This window comes from Chiloscyllium punctatum, chromosome 37 (genome assembly GCF_047496795.1).
Source record: "Chiloscyllium punctatum isolate Juve2018m chromosome 37, sChiPun1.3, whole genome shotgun sequence".
Classification (NCBI taxonomy): domain Eukaryota; kingdom Metazoa; phylum Chordata; class Chondrichthyes; order Orectolobiformes; family Hemiscylliidae; genus Chiloscyllium; species Chiloscyllium punctatum.
The window spans coordinates 7,460,113-7,473,226 of NC_092775.1; the positions used below are offsets into that span (position 1 = coordinate 7,460,113).

At 40.4% G+C, this 13,114-nt stretch overlaps 1 protein-coding gene across 3 annotated transcripts in view; it reads right to left on the reverse strand.

Annotated features, from left to right (window-relative positions):
• asip1 (agouti signaling protein 1) overlaps positions 1-13,114 on the reverse strand; it is a 69,489-nt gene that overhangs the window by 17,461 nt on the left and 38,914 nt on the right. Inside the window, exon 2 of one of the 3 annotated variants that reach the window (XM_072556186.1) lies at positions 5,391-5,487. The exons of the other annotated variants lie outside the window; for them this stretch is intronic. Coding sequence (XP_072412287.1) covers positions 5,391-5,407 — 17 coding nt within the window. The 5' untranslated portion in view covers positions 5,408-5,487. The remainder of the gene's footprint in view (positions 1-5,390; positions 5,488-13,114) is intronic. 3 annotated transcript variants of the gene reach the window in all.

A 13,114-nucleotide genomic window follows, 5' to 3' on the forward strand; every position in this document is an offset into this window, starting at 1 on the left:
AAAAAATAACGCAAAAAGTTACTTGAAATTGCAAGAGTAAAAAATGCTAAAAAAAGACATTCCAAAATGTGTAATTTGATCTGAAGCTGCACAAATCCCTTCCAGAGGGTAACGTGAAAAGCAACAGAAAAAAAGGTTGACTTAAGTGTGGTTGGATGATGGATGTCATGGAGCAATTACAGACAGGCTATAGATGATGTATAAGGATGGTACGACAGACAAGCACAGCATACCATGACATACATTTCCTGGCAGGAAGAGCTATAAGGATAGTCGCATGATTTTTAATTCTGTTAATAATGTGATAGTTTAATCCAAACTTGTGAATTAACCCACATTGCTTTTGCATGAAAATTGCTTCACACATCCAGCATAGTGAAGGAAACAAATTGTTCTTCTCTGAGATAGGAGCAACATTGCAAATACTAGCATTCCGGTTTTTAATATAGATATTCTTATCATATAATTTCGATATTTTTGGATATTAATAAGTTTCTTCTGTAGCCTTGTGTAATTAAAAATTAATCTTAATTACTCAGCCTTGCTGAGATTTTAAAGGACCAAGACCCCACCTCCCCCCCCTCTACCACAACCTACCCACCCAATGAAGGTAAGTTAAATTTGCAAGTTCGTCTTTGTAATTGGAACAGGAAGCATAAATTCCAAAAACATCCTTGTTAATTTTAGAGTCATGGTGATGTACAGCACAGAAACTGAACCTTTGGTCCTAACGTATTCATGCCAACCAGATATCCTAACCTAATCTAGTCCCATTTGCTAACACTTGGCCTATATCCCTCTAAACCATTCCTATTTATTTCCTATCCAAATGCTTTTTAAATGTTGGAATTGCACCAGCCTCCACCACTTCCTCTAGCAGCTATTCCACACAAGCACTACCCTCTGCGTGAAAAAGTTGCTCCTTAGGTCTCTTTTATATTTTTCCCCTCTCACCCTAAAACTATGCCCTTTAGTTCTGGACTTCCCTACTCCAGGGAAAAGACCTTGTATAGACAGGATCTATACCCTATCCATGCCCCTCATGATTTTATAAACCTCTGTAAGATCACCCCTCAGCCTCTGACGCTCCAGGGGAAACAGCCACAGCCTATTCTGTCTCTCCCTGTAGCTCAAATTCTCCAACCCTTCCAACACCTTTGCAAATCTTTTCTGAACCCTTTCAAGTTTCTGATAGGAGGGAGACCAGAGTTGCACACAATATTCCAAAAGTGGCCTAACCAATTTTCTGTACAGCTGCAAATGACCTCCCAACTCCTATACTCAATGCTGTGACTAATAAAGGAAAACATATCAAAAGCCTTCTTCAGTATCCTATCTACATGTGACTCCACTTTCAAGGAACTATGAACCTGCATTCCAAGTCTCCTTTTTCAGCAACAATGCCCAGGACCTTACCATTAAGTGTATAAATTCTGCTCTGATTTGCCTTTCCAAAATGCAGCACCTCACATTTATTTAACTTAAACTCCATCTGCCAATCCTCAGTCCATTGGCCCATCTGATCAAGATCCTGTTATACTTTCTTTGAAACCTCTTTAAATGATCAAGATACTTTTGAAGGTTGGATGCAGAAAAGTGCACATAATACCTTAAATATGCCATCACTCAATAAAATGCCTTGTTTTTTTCTTATAGGAACTTGACATGACCTGAAACTGAGTAATTAGATTAATTTTGTTCATAGTAGCTTCACAGTGATATGAAATCTTCAATGAAGAATCAGTAATTACATCCATAACTGCTTCAGCTTTTAATTGTATATTTTATACTATCTAACAACTTGTATTTGCACAATCCCTTTAATATTGTTAATCATCCCAAATTTCACAATGAAAAGGATGCTTAGGACCTCTGACTGGGTGACTCCTAGTTCTGTCCCACATTCTGTCATTTGCCAAGACACCATAAAAGCAAATTATTGCGGATGCTGGAATCTGAAACCAAAAAAGAGAAAATGCTGAAAAATCTCAGCAAGTCTGCAGCAGATGTAAGGAGAGAAAAGAGCTGACGTTTCAAGTCTAACTGACAAAGGGTCAGTTAGACTCGAAACGTCAGCTCTTTTCTCTCCTTACAGATGCTGCCAGACTTGCTGAGATTTTCCAGCATTTTCTCTTTTTTGGTGCCAAGACACCATTATGCTCTGTGACAAAGAAGAAAATTCAAGAGAAAACCTGACCTTGCACTGAAAAGGATTTGAAAACCTATCAAAAAGCACTTGAATTCACACATGCCAGTTGAGAAAATAAGAGCAAATTTTCACACACCTGGTATTAAGTTACTATCTGGGCAGATAGAGTCATGGAACACATGCAGAATAAATGTCCAATTCGTCAACATTGATCCCAGCTTCTAATTCTTGAAAATGGTGGCTATGCTCAACTGAATCTATAGTGGACATGGATGATACTGCCAATTGCTCCACGTGTGAAAGATGAGAGACAACCCGAAGGGCTGTTTTGACTGTGGAACACTTTACATTATTATGCACACTGAGATCTGCTGTAGATAGTGAAATAATTCTATAGAGGTCAGAGTCCGTTACAAAATCACCCTTTATTTACACATGAACAGTCCTTGACTTTGGTACCTGACTCTAAATGAGGCAGTAATAAAGTGTCAGTATCTGTGATACTCCCCTTTTTTTGTGAACAGAACCTCTGACATTCCTGTTTTTTTTCTTCTTTTAACACCCACACTACCGCCTAACTGCGGTAATGCTTATTTTTTCCCCAGCACCCATGTTGTGTGTGTGCAGGTGTGAGACACACAGTGAGAGACACAAGGTGTATGAATCTTTATTCAATTTCCACTACCAGGAAGAAAGGAAACACCCGAGTGGCCAGTGACAAGCAGTGCCCTACACAAAAGGCAATGCTGTGTGATCAAACAGTGAAGGGGAGGGTAGGGATTAAACCAAAATAGAGTTGGAGGGGGAAATAATGCACTCCACTCCCTGCGGCACCCACCTCTCCCTGAAAAACTCCAGGGTGTCCGTGGAGACCGCATACTCCTTCTCCAAGGACACCCGGGCTCTAACGTAACCGCAGAAGAGGGACAGGCAGTCGGCCCTAACGACCCCCTCCACGGCCCGCAGCCTGGACCTGTTTATGGCCAGTTTGGCCAGGCCCAGGAGCAGATGCTCCCCCTTTTTTTTCAATTTCCACCACCAGAAAGATAGGAAAACACCCAAGTGGCCAGTGACAAGCAGTGCCCTTCACAAAAGGGCAATGCTGTGTGATCGAACAGTGAAGGGGAGTGCAGGGATTAAATCAAAATAGAGTTGGAGGGGGAAATAATGCACTCCACTCCCTGCGGCACCCACCTTTCCCTGAACAACTCCAGGGTGTTGGTGGAGACCACGTGCTCCTTCTCCAAGGATACCCGGGCTCTAACAAACATGCCTGCTTTAATTTTCTTTTTTCTTCTTAATGCTTATTTTTTCCCCAGCACCCATGGTGTGTGTGTGTGCAGGTGTGAGACACAGTGAGAGACACAAGGTGCATGAATCTCTATTCAATTTTCACCACCAGGAAGATAGGAAAACACCCGAGTGGCCAGTGACAAGCAGTGCCCTTCACAAAAGAGCAATGCTGTGTGATCGAACAGTAAAGGGGAGGACAGGGATTAAATCAAAATAGAGTTGGAGGGGGAAATAATGCATTCCACTACCTGCGGCGCCCACTTCTCCCTGAACAACTCCAGGGTGTTGGTGGACACCGCATGCTCCTTCTCCAAGTCACCCAGGCTTTAATGTAACCGTGGAAGAGGGGCAGGCAGTCGGCCCTAACGACCCCCTCCACGACCTGGACCTGTTTATGGCCAGTTTGGCCAGGCCCAGGAGCAGATACTCCCCTTTATTTTTTCGTTTTTTTTCTCTTTTTTTAATTTTTTCCCCAGCACCTATGTTGTGTGTATGCAGGTGTGAGACACAGTGAAAGACGCGAGGTGCACGAATCTTTATTCAATTTTCACCACCAGGAAGATAGGAAAACACCCAAGTGACCAGTGACAAGCACTGCCCTTCACATCAAAGGGCAATGCTTTGTGATCAAAACAGTGAAGGGAAGGGTAGGGACTAAATCAAAATAGAGTTGGAGGGGGAAATAATGCACTCCACTCCCTGCGGCGCCCACCTCTCCCTGAACAACTCCAGGGTGTTGGTGGACACCGCGTGCTCCTTCTCCAAGGACACCCGGGCTCTAACATAACCGCAGAAGAGGGACAGGGGCATTCGGCCCTAATGGCCCCTCTACAGCCCACTGCCTGGACCTGTTTATGGCCAGTTTGGCCAGGCCCAGGAGCAGATACTCCCCTTTTTTTTTATTAACCCCCACACTACCACCTAACTGCGGTAGTGCTTATTTTTTTCCCCAGCACCCATGGTGTGTGTGTGCAGGTGTGAGACACAGTGAGAGACACAAGGTGTATGAATCTTTATTCAATTTCCACCACCAGGAAGATAGGAAAACACCCAAGTGGCCAGTAACAAGCACTGCCCTTCACATCAAAGGGCAATGCTATGTGATCAAAACAGTGAAGGGAAGGGTAGGGACTAAATCAAAATAGAGTTGGAAGGTGAAATAATGCACTCCACTCCCTGCGGCACCCACTTCTCCCTGAACAACTCCAGGGTATTGGTGGACACCGCGTGCTCCTTCTCCAAGGACACCCGGGCTCTATCATAACCGTAGAAAAGGGACAGGGGCATTCGGCCCTAACGACCCCTCCATGGCCCACTGCCTGGACCTGTTTATGGCCAGTTTGGCCAGGTCCAGGAGCAGATACTCCCCTTTTTTTTTCTTTTTTTTCTTCTTCTTTTTAAATTTAACCCCCACACTACCGCCGAAGTGCGGTAGTGCTTATTTTTTTACTCCCCTTTTTTATATGTCAACTAGAGCTCCCTGATTGGATCAGATTAATAGCCCTAATCAGTGAATTCATATTCTATTATGTCTTTGTTACAGTAACTAAAGGTGGCACCTAATATTTCTATTTGGTATCTTTGGAGGTCATTTAAGCGGATATTCAAACTAGATGACTAATCGTTCCCTTTCTCTGCCTTTTGGAAATTCACAGGATAGTTACTTGAGAAAAGTAGAAATGTGAATTAGAGAAAGACAAAATCAGTTTTCTTTTGTTTATGGAAAACTAGTAGCTGTGGAAAAAAGCTGAGTGTCCATGTACAAAGATCACCAACATATTCTGGACAAGTAGAAACAGTAATCAAAAGACTCTTGGAGCATTGGCCTTTTATTTAATAGGATTACATCACAAAATTAGGGCAGTCATACTTGTACCGAGCTTTGAATTGACCACCCTTGGAATATTCTGTTTTGGCAAAACTTGATCACAATGATACACAGACTCACCAAAATTTTACAGGCATTCAAAGGATTAAAGCTTGAAAATTGTATTATCTTGGTTTGTAATCCCTTGAGTTCAGACAATTGAAGCATGGATTGAGGTCTTTAAAAACATAAAGAGATTTGGTAAGGTGCATATATAGAATCATAAAATGGTTACATCAGCCATATTCAATGCATTGATTCAGTACAGACTAGTTGCAGAAGCATTTTAACTAATCCTAGTTCCCTACTCTTGACCCAAGCCCTGCCTTTATTTTCCCTTCTCCAGCTCCACTTTGAAAGCTACATCTCAATTTGCCTTCACTACTGTTGCAAGCAGTGCATTCCAAATTGTAACCACTCACTTTGCAAAGTAGATTTTTCTTTGTGTCATCTTAGGATCTTTTACCAAGCACTTTGATTCTGTATTTGATTATGACTTCTCAACCCTCCTACCAGTGGGAATAAATTTTTCTCTATCTACTTGGCCTACATCACTCATAAATTTGAACATCTCTTTCCTCTTAACCTTCACTTTTTTAAGGAAGAAAAATGGTTCTTTTTCTGATGGCAGAATGTGACAAGTGGAGTCCCACAGGTATCTATGGTGAGCCCTCAACATTTTACAATTTATATGAATGACTTTCGTGAGGGGATTGAAAGCATGATGGTTAAATTTGCAGATGACATAACAATAAGTCAGAAAGTATATTGTGAAAATGGCATAACAAGAACACAGACTGATGTAGATAGGTTAAATAAGTGGGAACCCGGTAGGTGGAATAATATATGGGGAAATGTGAAGTTGTTGAATAAGAAAGCAGAGTATTACATAAATGGAGAATGAGTGCAGAATTCTGAGACAAACAGGGATCTAGGTGTTCAAATGCATGAATTGCAAATGGTTAGTATGCAGGTACAGCACATAACCAGGAAAGCTAAAGGGATAGAGTCTCTGTTACGAGAGGAAATGAACGTAAAAGTAAGGATGTTATGCTTCATTTGCACAGGGTCAAAAAGTGTGGTGCTGGAGAAGCACAGCTGATCAGGCAGTATTCAAGGAGCAGGAGAGTCAACGTTTCGAGCATATGCTTCAACACCACACTTTTTGACTCTGATTTTCAGCTTCTGCAGTGCTCATTTTCTTTCAATTGTACAGGGCATCGGTAAGACCACACCTAAAATACTGTGTACAGTTTTAATCTCCCTCGAGTAAAATTCCCAAAGGAGGAAATTTTACTCTTGTGGGTGAGTCCTGAAATAAGGACACTGTTTTACAATTAGGGGTTATCCTTTTAGGGCAGAGATGAGGGGATTTTATTTTGTTAGAGGGTTGTGTGACTTCGGCACCCTCTGTCTCAGAAGGCGGTGGAGGCACTGAATATTTTAAAGGCATAAATGGATCAATTCTTGTTGGGCAAGGGGATCAAAAACTATTGGGGAAAGGTCAGAATGTGGAAATTGAAACATAAACCGATCAGCCATGATCTGATTGAATGGCAGAACAGGTTTTAAATGCGGGATGTTCTACTTCCTTGCCTAATTTGTATGTTTGCATATAATACTATTTTCTCTAGTTTTCTCACTGAAGTTTCTCATTCTTGGAACAATTTGCTGCCCCATCTTTAAAGCCTTCACATCTTTTGTGAAGTGTGATGCAGAGAATTGGACAGCCAAGGATCTAAATGTGGCCAGGTCATTGTGTTATACATAATTGGCATAATAATTCTTCACTCTAGTGGTTGTACAATCACCTTTGGACCAATAACACTTTCAGAATCTCAACTGACAAATGAACTAAGTACCTGGATGTCATCTTATGACCACAGGCTATGAACTCTTCATGTATAGTTTGTGTTTAGAAATTACTTTGTACTATAAGTATTAGTTTAGTTGTAAAGAAACCTAAGTAAATAGAATCCATGTATCTCATTTACATCATATTTAGATATTATGTAACAATACAGAATTCTTTGAAAATTTCTCTGAAAAAAACAAGAAGAAACAAGCCTTACAAACTTAAAGACCAAGGGGGAAACAACAGTCAAGAAGTCCGATTGTAGAGAAAACAGAGAGAAAAAAAAGATGATTTTGCAAGCTGTGAGTGCCTTAAAGCTGGCCAGCTCTGTTTTAGTGTCTAGCTGATTCAAGCCCAAAGGCTATTTCAAATTTGAAAGGAGGCGGCCTTGCAATGTAGTAAGAAAACATGTTCCGACATTCACACAACAAAAAAATATGGCCCATATTCAAGTACAGTGCTGAAAGCAGATGGATGGATTCCAAATTCCCCACAATGCACTAGATAACAATGAATCTCCTATCTAAGTTCCAACTTTTTAAAGAATATGGCACAACTTCATAGATCAAGCTATTTCAGAACTACTTAAATAAGCCATCAAAATACTCATTGTAGTTAGGGCCTTCACTGAGACAATGCCTTTTACTTTTCTGAAAGATCCTGTAAGGATATGTAAAGTCTTGCAGGTGACTGTTCTCTTGTAGAGGGTGTGATTCTGATCTTTTGTTCTATGTATAGGTAAGTTAACTTCACACCTGCATTCAAGTCATGCACCATCTTCATACTCCCTTTTTGTCATAGAGTACTAAAGCATGGAGACAGGTCCTTTGGCACAAACTGGTCTGTGCCGACCAAAATGTCCATGCAGAGAAGCGCATCCGGAATCTCAGAGAATTTGGGTATGGGTAGCTCAACAAGATCAAGGTCAATTGCCTTCTGACCATAATCCTTGTCGGTGTTGGTCATAAGTATCCAGAGGTGTGGCCCTGAGGTTTCACATGGCAACAGGAAAATCTTGTTTCGTCTTACATTTCAGGATAAATGATTTAAAGATGCTTGGTAAGGCTGTTTGATATGGGGTAGTTTCGTGAGGATGTCACATGATTCATGTCCCATTTGAAGCATGCATCCTTTAAAAGGTTTGCCTGAATATTGGTTATTAGAAATGATTTCTTGAGACTGAATCTGGTACTCAGTATATATCTCACTGTCATGTTTAAGCATTCTTTAGCTGTTTGACAATTGGAAATTTCACAAAATAATCAGTGATTAAGATGGTATCATCTCCATTCACTGTAAATAAATCAGTAGCGACTGATAGCAACAGAAACCTACTCTAGATTCTATGGTAGCTGGAAACCTTTGTACAACCTCTAACTTTTGACAGTCATTGTTTAGCCTTGACCAATAACTATAGTTAGGAGCAAATCATCTTAATTTGTGATGTTGGTGTAGTTGTGACAGTATGTCATGTTGGGCAGCTTCAGCATAAGTAGTTGTTTTTATTTGAAGATACCAAAGATACTCGAGATTTTGAGCTTGTCTCTGTAAAGCCAAAAGCATCTGAGAGTATCTGGCACCTTTTTTATGGTGTCAGACCACCTTCAATTATACTTCTCCACAGTGACTTCTGTTGTGGATCATAAGCTGTTTCCAATTGAAGGTGATCATGTTTATACTGACCCAAAATACCGTAGATCAAATTAGACACATCTTCCACCTTGATGTCCATATCTGTTAACTTGTATTTTCAGTGGATGTTTGTATCCTTAATCAGATTTGGCAATCTGTTCAGTGTATTTGAGATGACCATTTTGGTACCAGGTTTGTAGTCGACAGCAAATTCATGGAACTAATCTAGGTAGTTCATTTGGTACAATGGTTTGGCACAAATCATTTCCAATACTTTATGATTGGTTTCCACAGTGACTTGCAGGTATGTATGGATGCTGTGATACTGAATACCAGAACAAATGTTCTATGCTCTTTGACAAAATAATTTGATTGGAATCAAATGCAACTGGCTTACTATCTTGTATAATGCACATTCCTAGCCCTTCTTGTGAAGTATCAACTTAAAAAGTCATTTTCCTGCTTTGGATTAGAGTGCAGTTTTATGCTGACGATACCTGTTTGTTTCTGAGACTAGAACATAAGTTGATGGTGTCTCCTGCCCAAAATATGGTATGTCTTGCTTTAGGAGCTCCCTGGACAATGATGTTTTGTGGAAAATGTATAGTCTCAAGAAGTTGAAGAATTCAAGGCATCTATGTAGATCTGCTTTGGCTTGTGATATAGGAAGTTGATTTACATCTTTGACTTGGTCTGGGTTTGGAGAGATATAGAACCAAAAATTTTTATCAGGACCTGCATTCACCTGGCATGTCTTGTTTTTAGAAATGAATCCTTTGTGGTGACTGAAGGTTCTGATCATGCTCTTCTTTGACTTTGCACACGATGGCCATATCATCAGCAATGTGTGTGCATTTGGGCCCATTTTCTGTACTGCTGTCCATAAGTTGCTGGAACAGATTTTGACTGGCAGATAAATGTAAAAGGAGTGTTGGGAAACAATATCTTCCAAATGGGGTTCTGAATGTGTAGTGATTTCCTGAGATTCCTTGGATAAGTGCACTGACAATTGACTGCTTCCTTCTTTAGCATACACGCAGTTCTTCTATAATGTGATGGTTGCGTTCTTGTGCAACCCTGCATTATAGAAAAATTATGGTTTAGAAACAGCACTTAGTGTTGGTGATGTAATCACGTTACAGCCAGCGCATGTTTTAAAAGTTTGTGCTTTAGAAAAATGTCCCCAATTTGTCAATCATGTTACAGTGAATTTGTGTTAAAAAATGTAAGTTACTGCAGAACGACCTGTCCATGTAATTGAACTGCACCTGCCTGTTGGTAATCCATAGGGCAGATGATGCCATTGTATTCCATGTAATGCAGTTCAAGCTTAAACTTTCCTTGTGTGTGAACATTGCCCTTTCAGGGAAGGTCAACTGTCGGAATTTCATCTTCAGTAATACCATACAGCATTGGCTTTGAACTTTCCCTAGAGTAAAGCCTGTCCAGGGACAATGGTTGTAAATTCTGGACTGATTCAACATGAGCATTCTTGGTCTTCTCTGCCACCATAGGTGTCTTGGTGATCTCATGTGGTAGTCGTGCCACTGTTAGTTCGCTTGTGTCTAACAGGTGAAATATTTGCAGTTTTGATGCTAAATTCCCATGGCTGCATTGCATCTGCAACTGCTAGTGCATTAATGCATGAATTTGGTGACCCATTGAATGCAGTTCATTTATTAGTTGTTGGTTGTACCATTGAATTCCAACTATCCTAGTAAATACTTCTCTCTCTTGTTTGAAGATGGTCATTGCCAGACATACGTTTAGCATGCGTTTTACTTGCCCTCATTAGCAAAGCCTCAATTAGTCCAGAATGTGCTGCATTTTGACATGGACTCCTTCAGTATCTGAGTGGTGACAAGTGGTGCTGAATCTTGTGTAATCATTGGTGAAAATTACATTTCTGACCTATGGAGGAGCAAAGTCATTGATGTAGCAACTGAAGAGATGGATGGACCTATGACACTACCCTTAGAAACTTCTGCAGTTGTGTCTTGTGGCTAATACAACCTGTAGTCATTGGAAGTCAGTTGTATCTCCATAATCTGGACATTTTTGCCCCATCAACCTCTATAATATGGCAATTTTTTCAGGCGCTAACTCCAAGTATTCCAGTTTTTTGCAGAGCCCATAATCTTTCTGGATGTCCAGAATTATACTGACAAGTAAAGAGATTACTTGTACTCTCTAAAGTAACTGTTCTGCATCTCATTATATGTTGCGCAGCATTACTTAGGTTTAACAACTCCCATGCTGATCCTAACAGTTGGTCTTCCCTAGTTTGGCAAATTCTATGGTCTGCCAAAGTCCCAGTCTAGAATATTAAGAATGTACCATCTTCTTTTGTGCTAAATGTGACTTCAATTCAGTCTACTTCCCACTTCCAATAAACTCCAGTTTTGCTCAGGCTCTATGATGCCATACTTGGTCAAATGCAGCCTTGATGTCATGTACCCTCTTGAGTTCAGCTCTTTTTTCCATGTCTACTTTGCTTATTCCATGTGGATTATATAAAAAAAAGCCCTTCTTATTTTAGCTCCATCCACGACGTATATACATCAGCATCCCTTGAACTATTGTCACACTGCATCCTGAAATCCACACTATCAGGAAGTGCTATGACATGCGCATTCTCTTCAGCAGGATCAATTCACTTTATCTCAAAGGTATCCTGGCCCACATTTCTATTTCATTCTTTACTTCATTCTAACTTTCAAGACATTTTGAAGAAATGAAAAATTACAAGCAACTCATCAGGGTCGACAATCCTTTGAATACCTTCTCCTTCACTTCCCTCTGACCCCATCCCTTCTTTCAACCTTAACTCCTGTCATCTGTTCACAAAACCCTTTGACTGTCCCCTCTCTGATTCTGAACAATTTGTCTTTAGCATAGACCTCAGCTTCATCCCCTCAGGCCGAACTCAAGGAAGCTCTGAACAATGCTGAGCATTCTGCTGTTGCCTTATCCTGCAAGTTTACTTCTTTATCTAGGACTCCTTCCTTCACTCAGTGGACTCTTTTATCCACCTCAGTATTTTCCCTTCATCTAGCCATCTCCTCTGATCACTTACAATCTAGAGTTCTTTTCTTTGAGAACAGCTGGTATGACATTGATTATCTCATTTTTCTATGGTCTCATTTATCTTCCTCTGGCTTTCTTCGGTCGAGCTCTAAGATTATTATCAAACATGCTGATGAGAATGTCACTGTTATTGCCGAGAATATTGACCTCTATCTACAGAGATTTAAAGCCACTCACATGACACTTGCTCTAATGTCACACTGGGCCTTAACAGTACCACCAAAAATCAAACATTTCCAGGACCATTGTTGACCTCATCTCTTCTTGTCACCCTCCAATTTACTAATCCTTCAACTCAACAATCTGCTTTTACCTCAAACAAAACCAGAAGTTCCTGGAGCAACTCAAAAGCATCTGTGGAGAGAAAACAGAGTTAACGTTTTGGGTCTAGTGACTTTTCTTCAGAATTTTTTTTTCTCCACAGGTGCTGCCAGATTTGCTGAGTTTTTCTAGCAATTTTTGGTTTTGTTTCAGATTTCCAGCATCCAAAGTTTTTTTTTGTTTAGCCTGCTTCTACCTATTTCCTACAATCCACAAACTGAACTTCCTTGGTTGGCCTTTTGTTTCAGCCAGGTTAACAACATTTTTTCTACCCTCAGTCTCTTCCTCCCTCCATCTGTGACTCTTCAAATTCCCTCTGTTAGTTTGCAGTTTCCCATTTCCTGCCCCTAACATCTCCTTTACATTGTGAACCATTTGTACCCTCATTTCCCACCAGAATAATCGCAGAATCACAAAGTTGTTATGATGCAGAAGAAGACCATTCATAATATTGTGTCCCCACAGGTTGTCTGAGAATTTTAACTTAGTGCCAATCTTTGGCCTTTTCCCTGTGACCTTATAAATTGTTTCTATTTAAATAATCAGCCAAAGCCCTCCAAAATGCCTCAAATGAACCTGCAATGACACTGTTTCTAGGCAATACATTCCAAACCGTAACTATTCGCTGTGTGAAAAAGCTTTTTTCACCTTTTACAACCTACCTTTAAAAAGGTGGCTTCTGTAATGAGTGAGAATAGTTTCTCCCTATTCATTTTGTCCAATCCCTTCATGATTTTTCAATTTTTCTATGAAATCTCTTTTTAACCTTCTCCTCCCCAAGGGAAACAGTTCCAAAGTCTCTAATCTTTCCTCATAATTAAAGGGTCTCATCCCTGGGACAACCGTCACAAACCTCTTATGCATTGTCTTCAGTGTATTCACATCCTTCCAAAAGTTACACATAATAGAC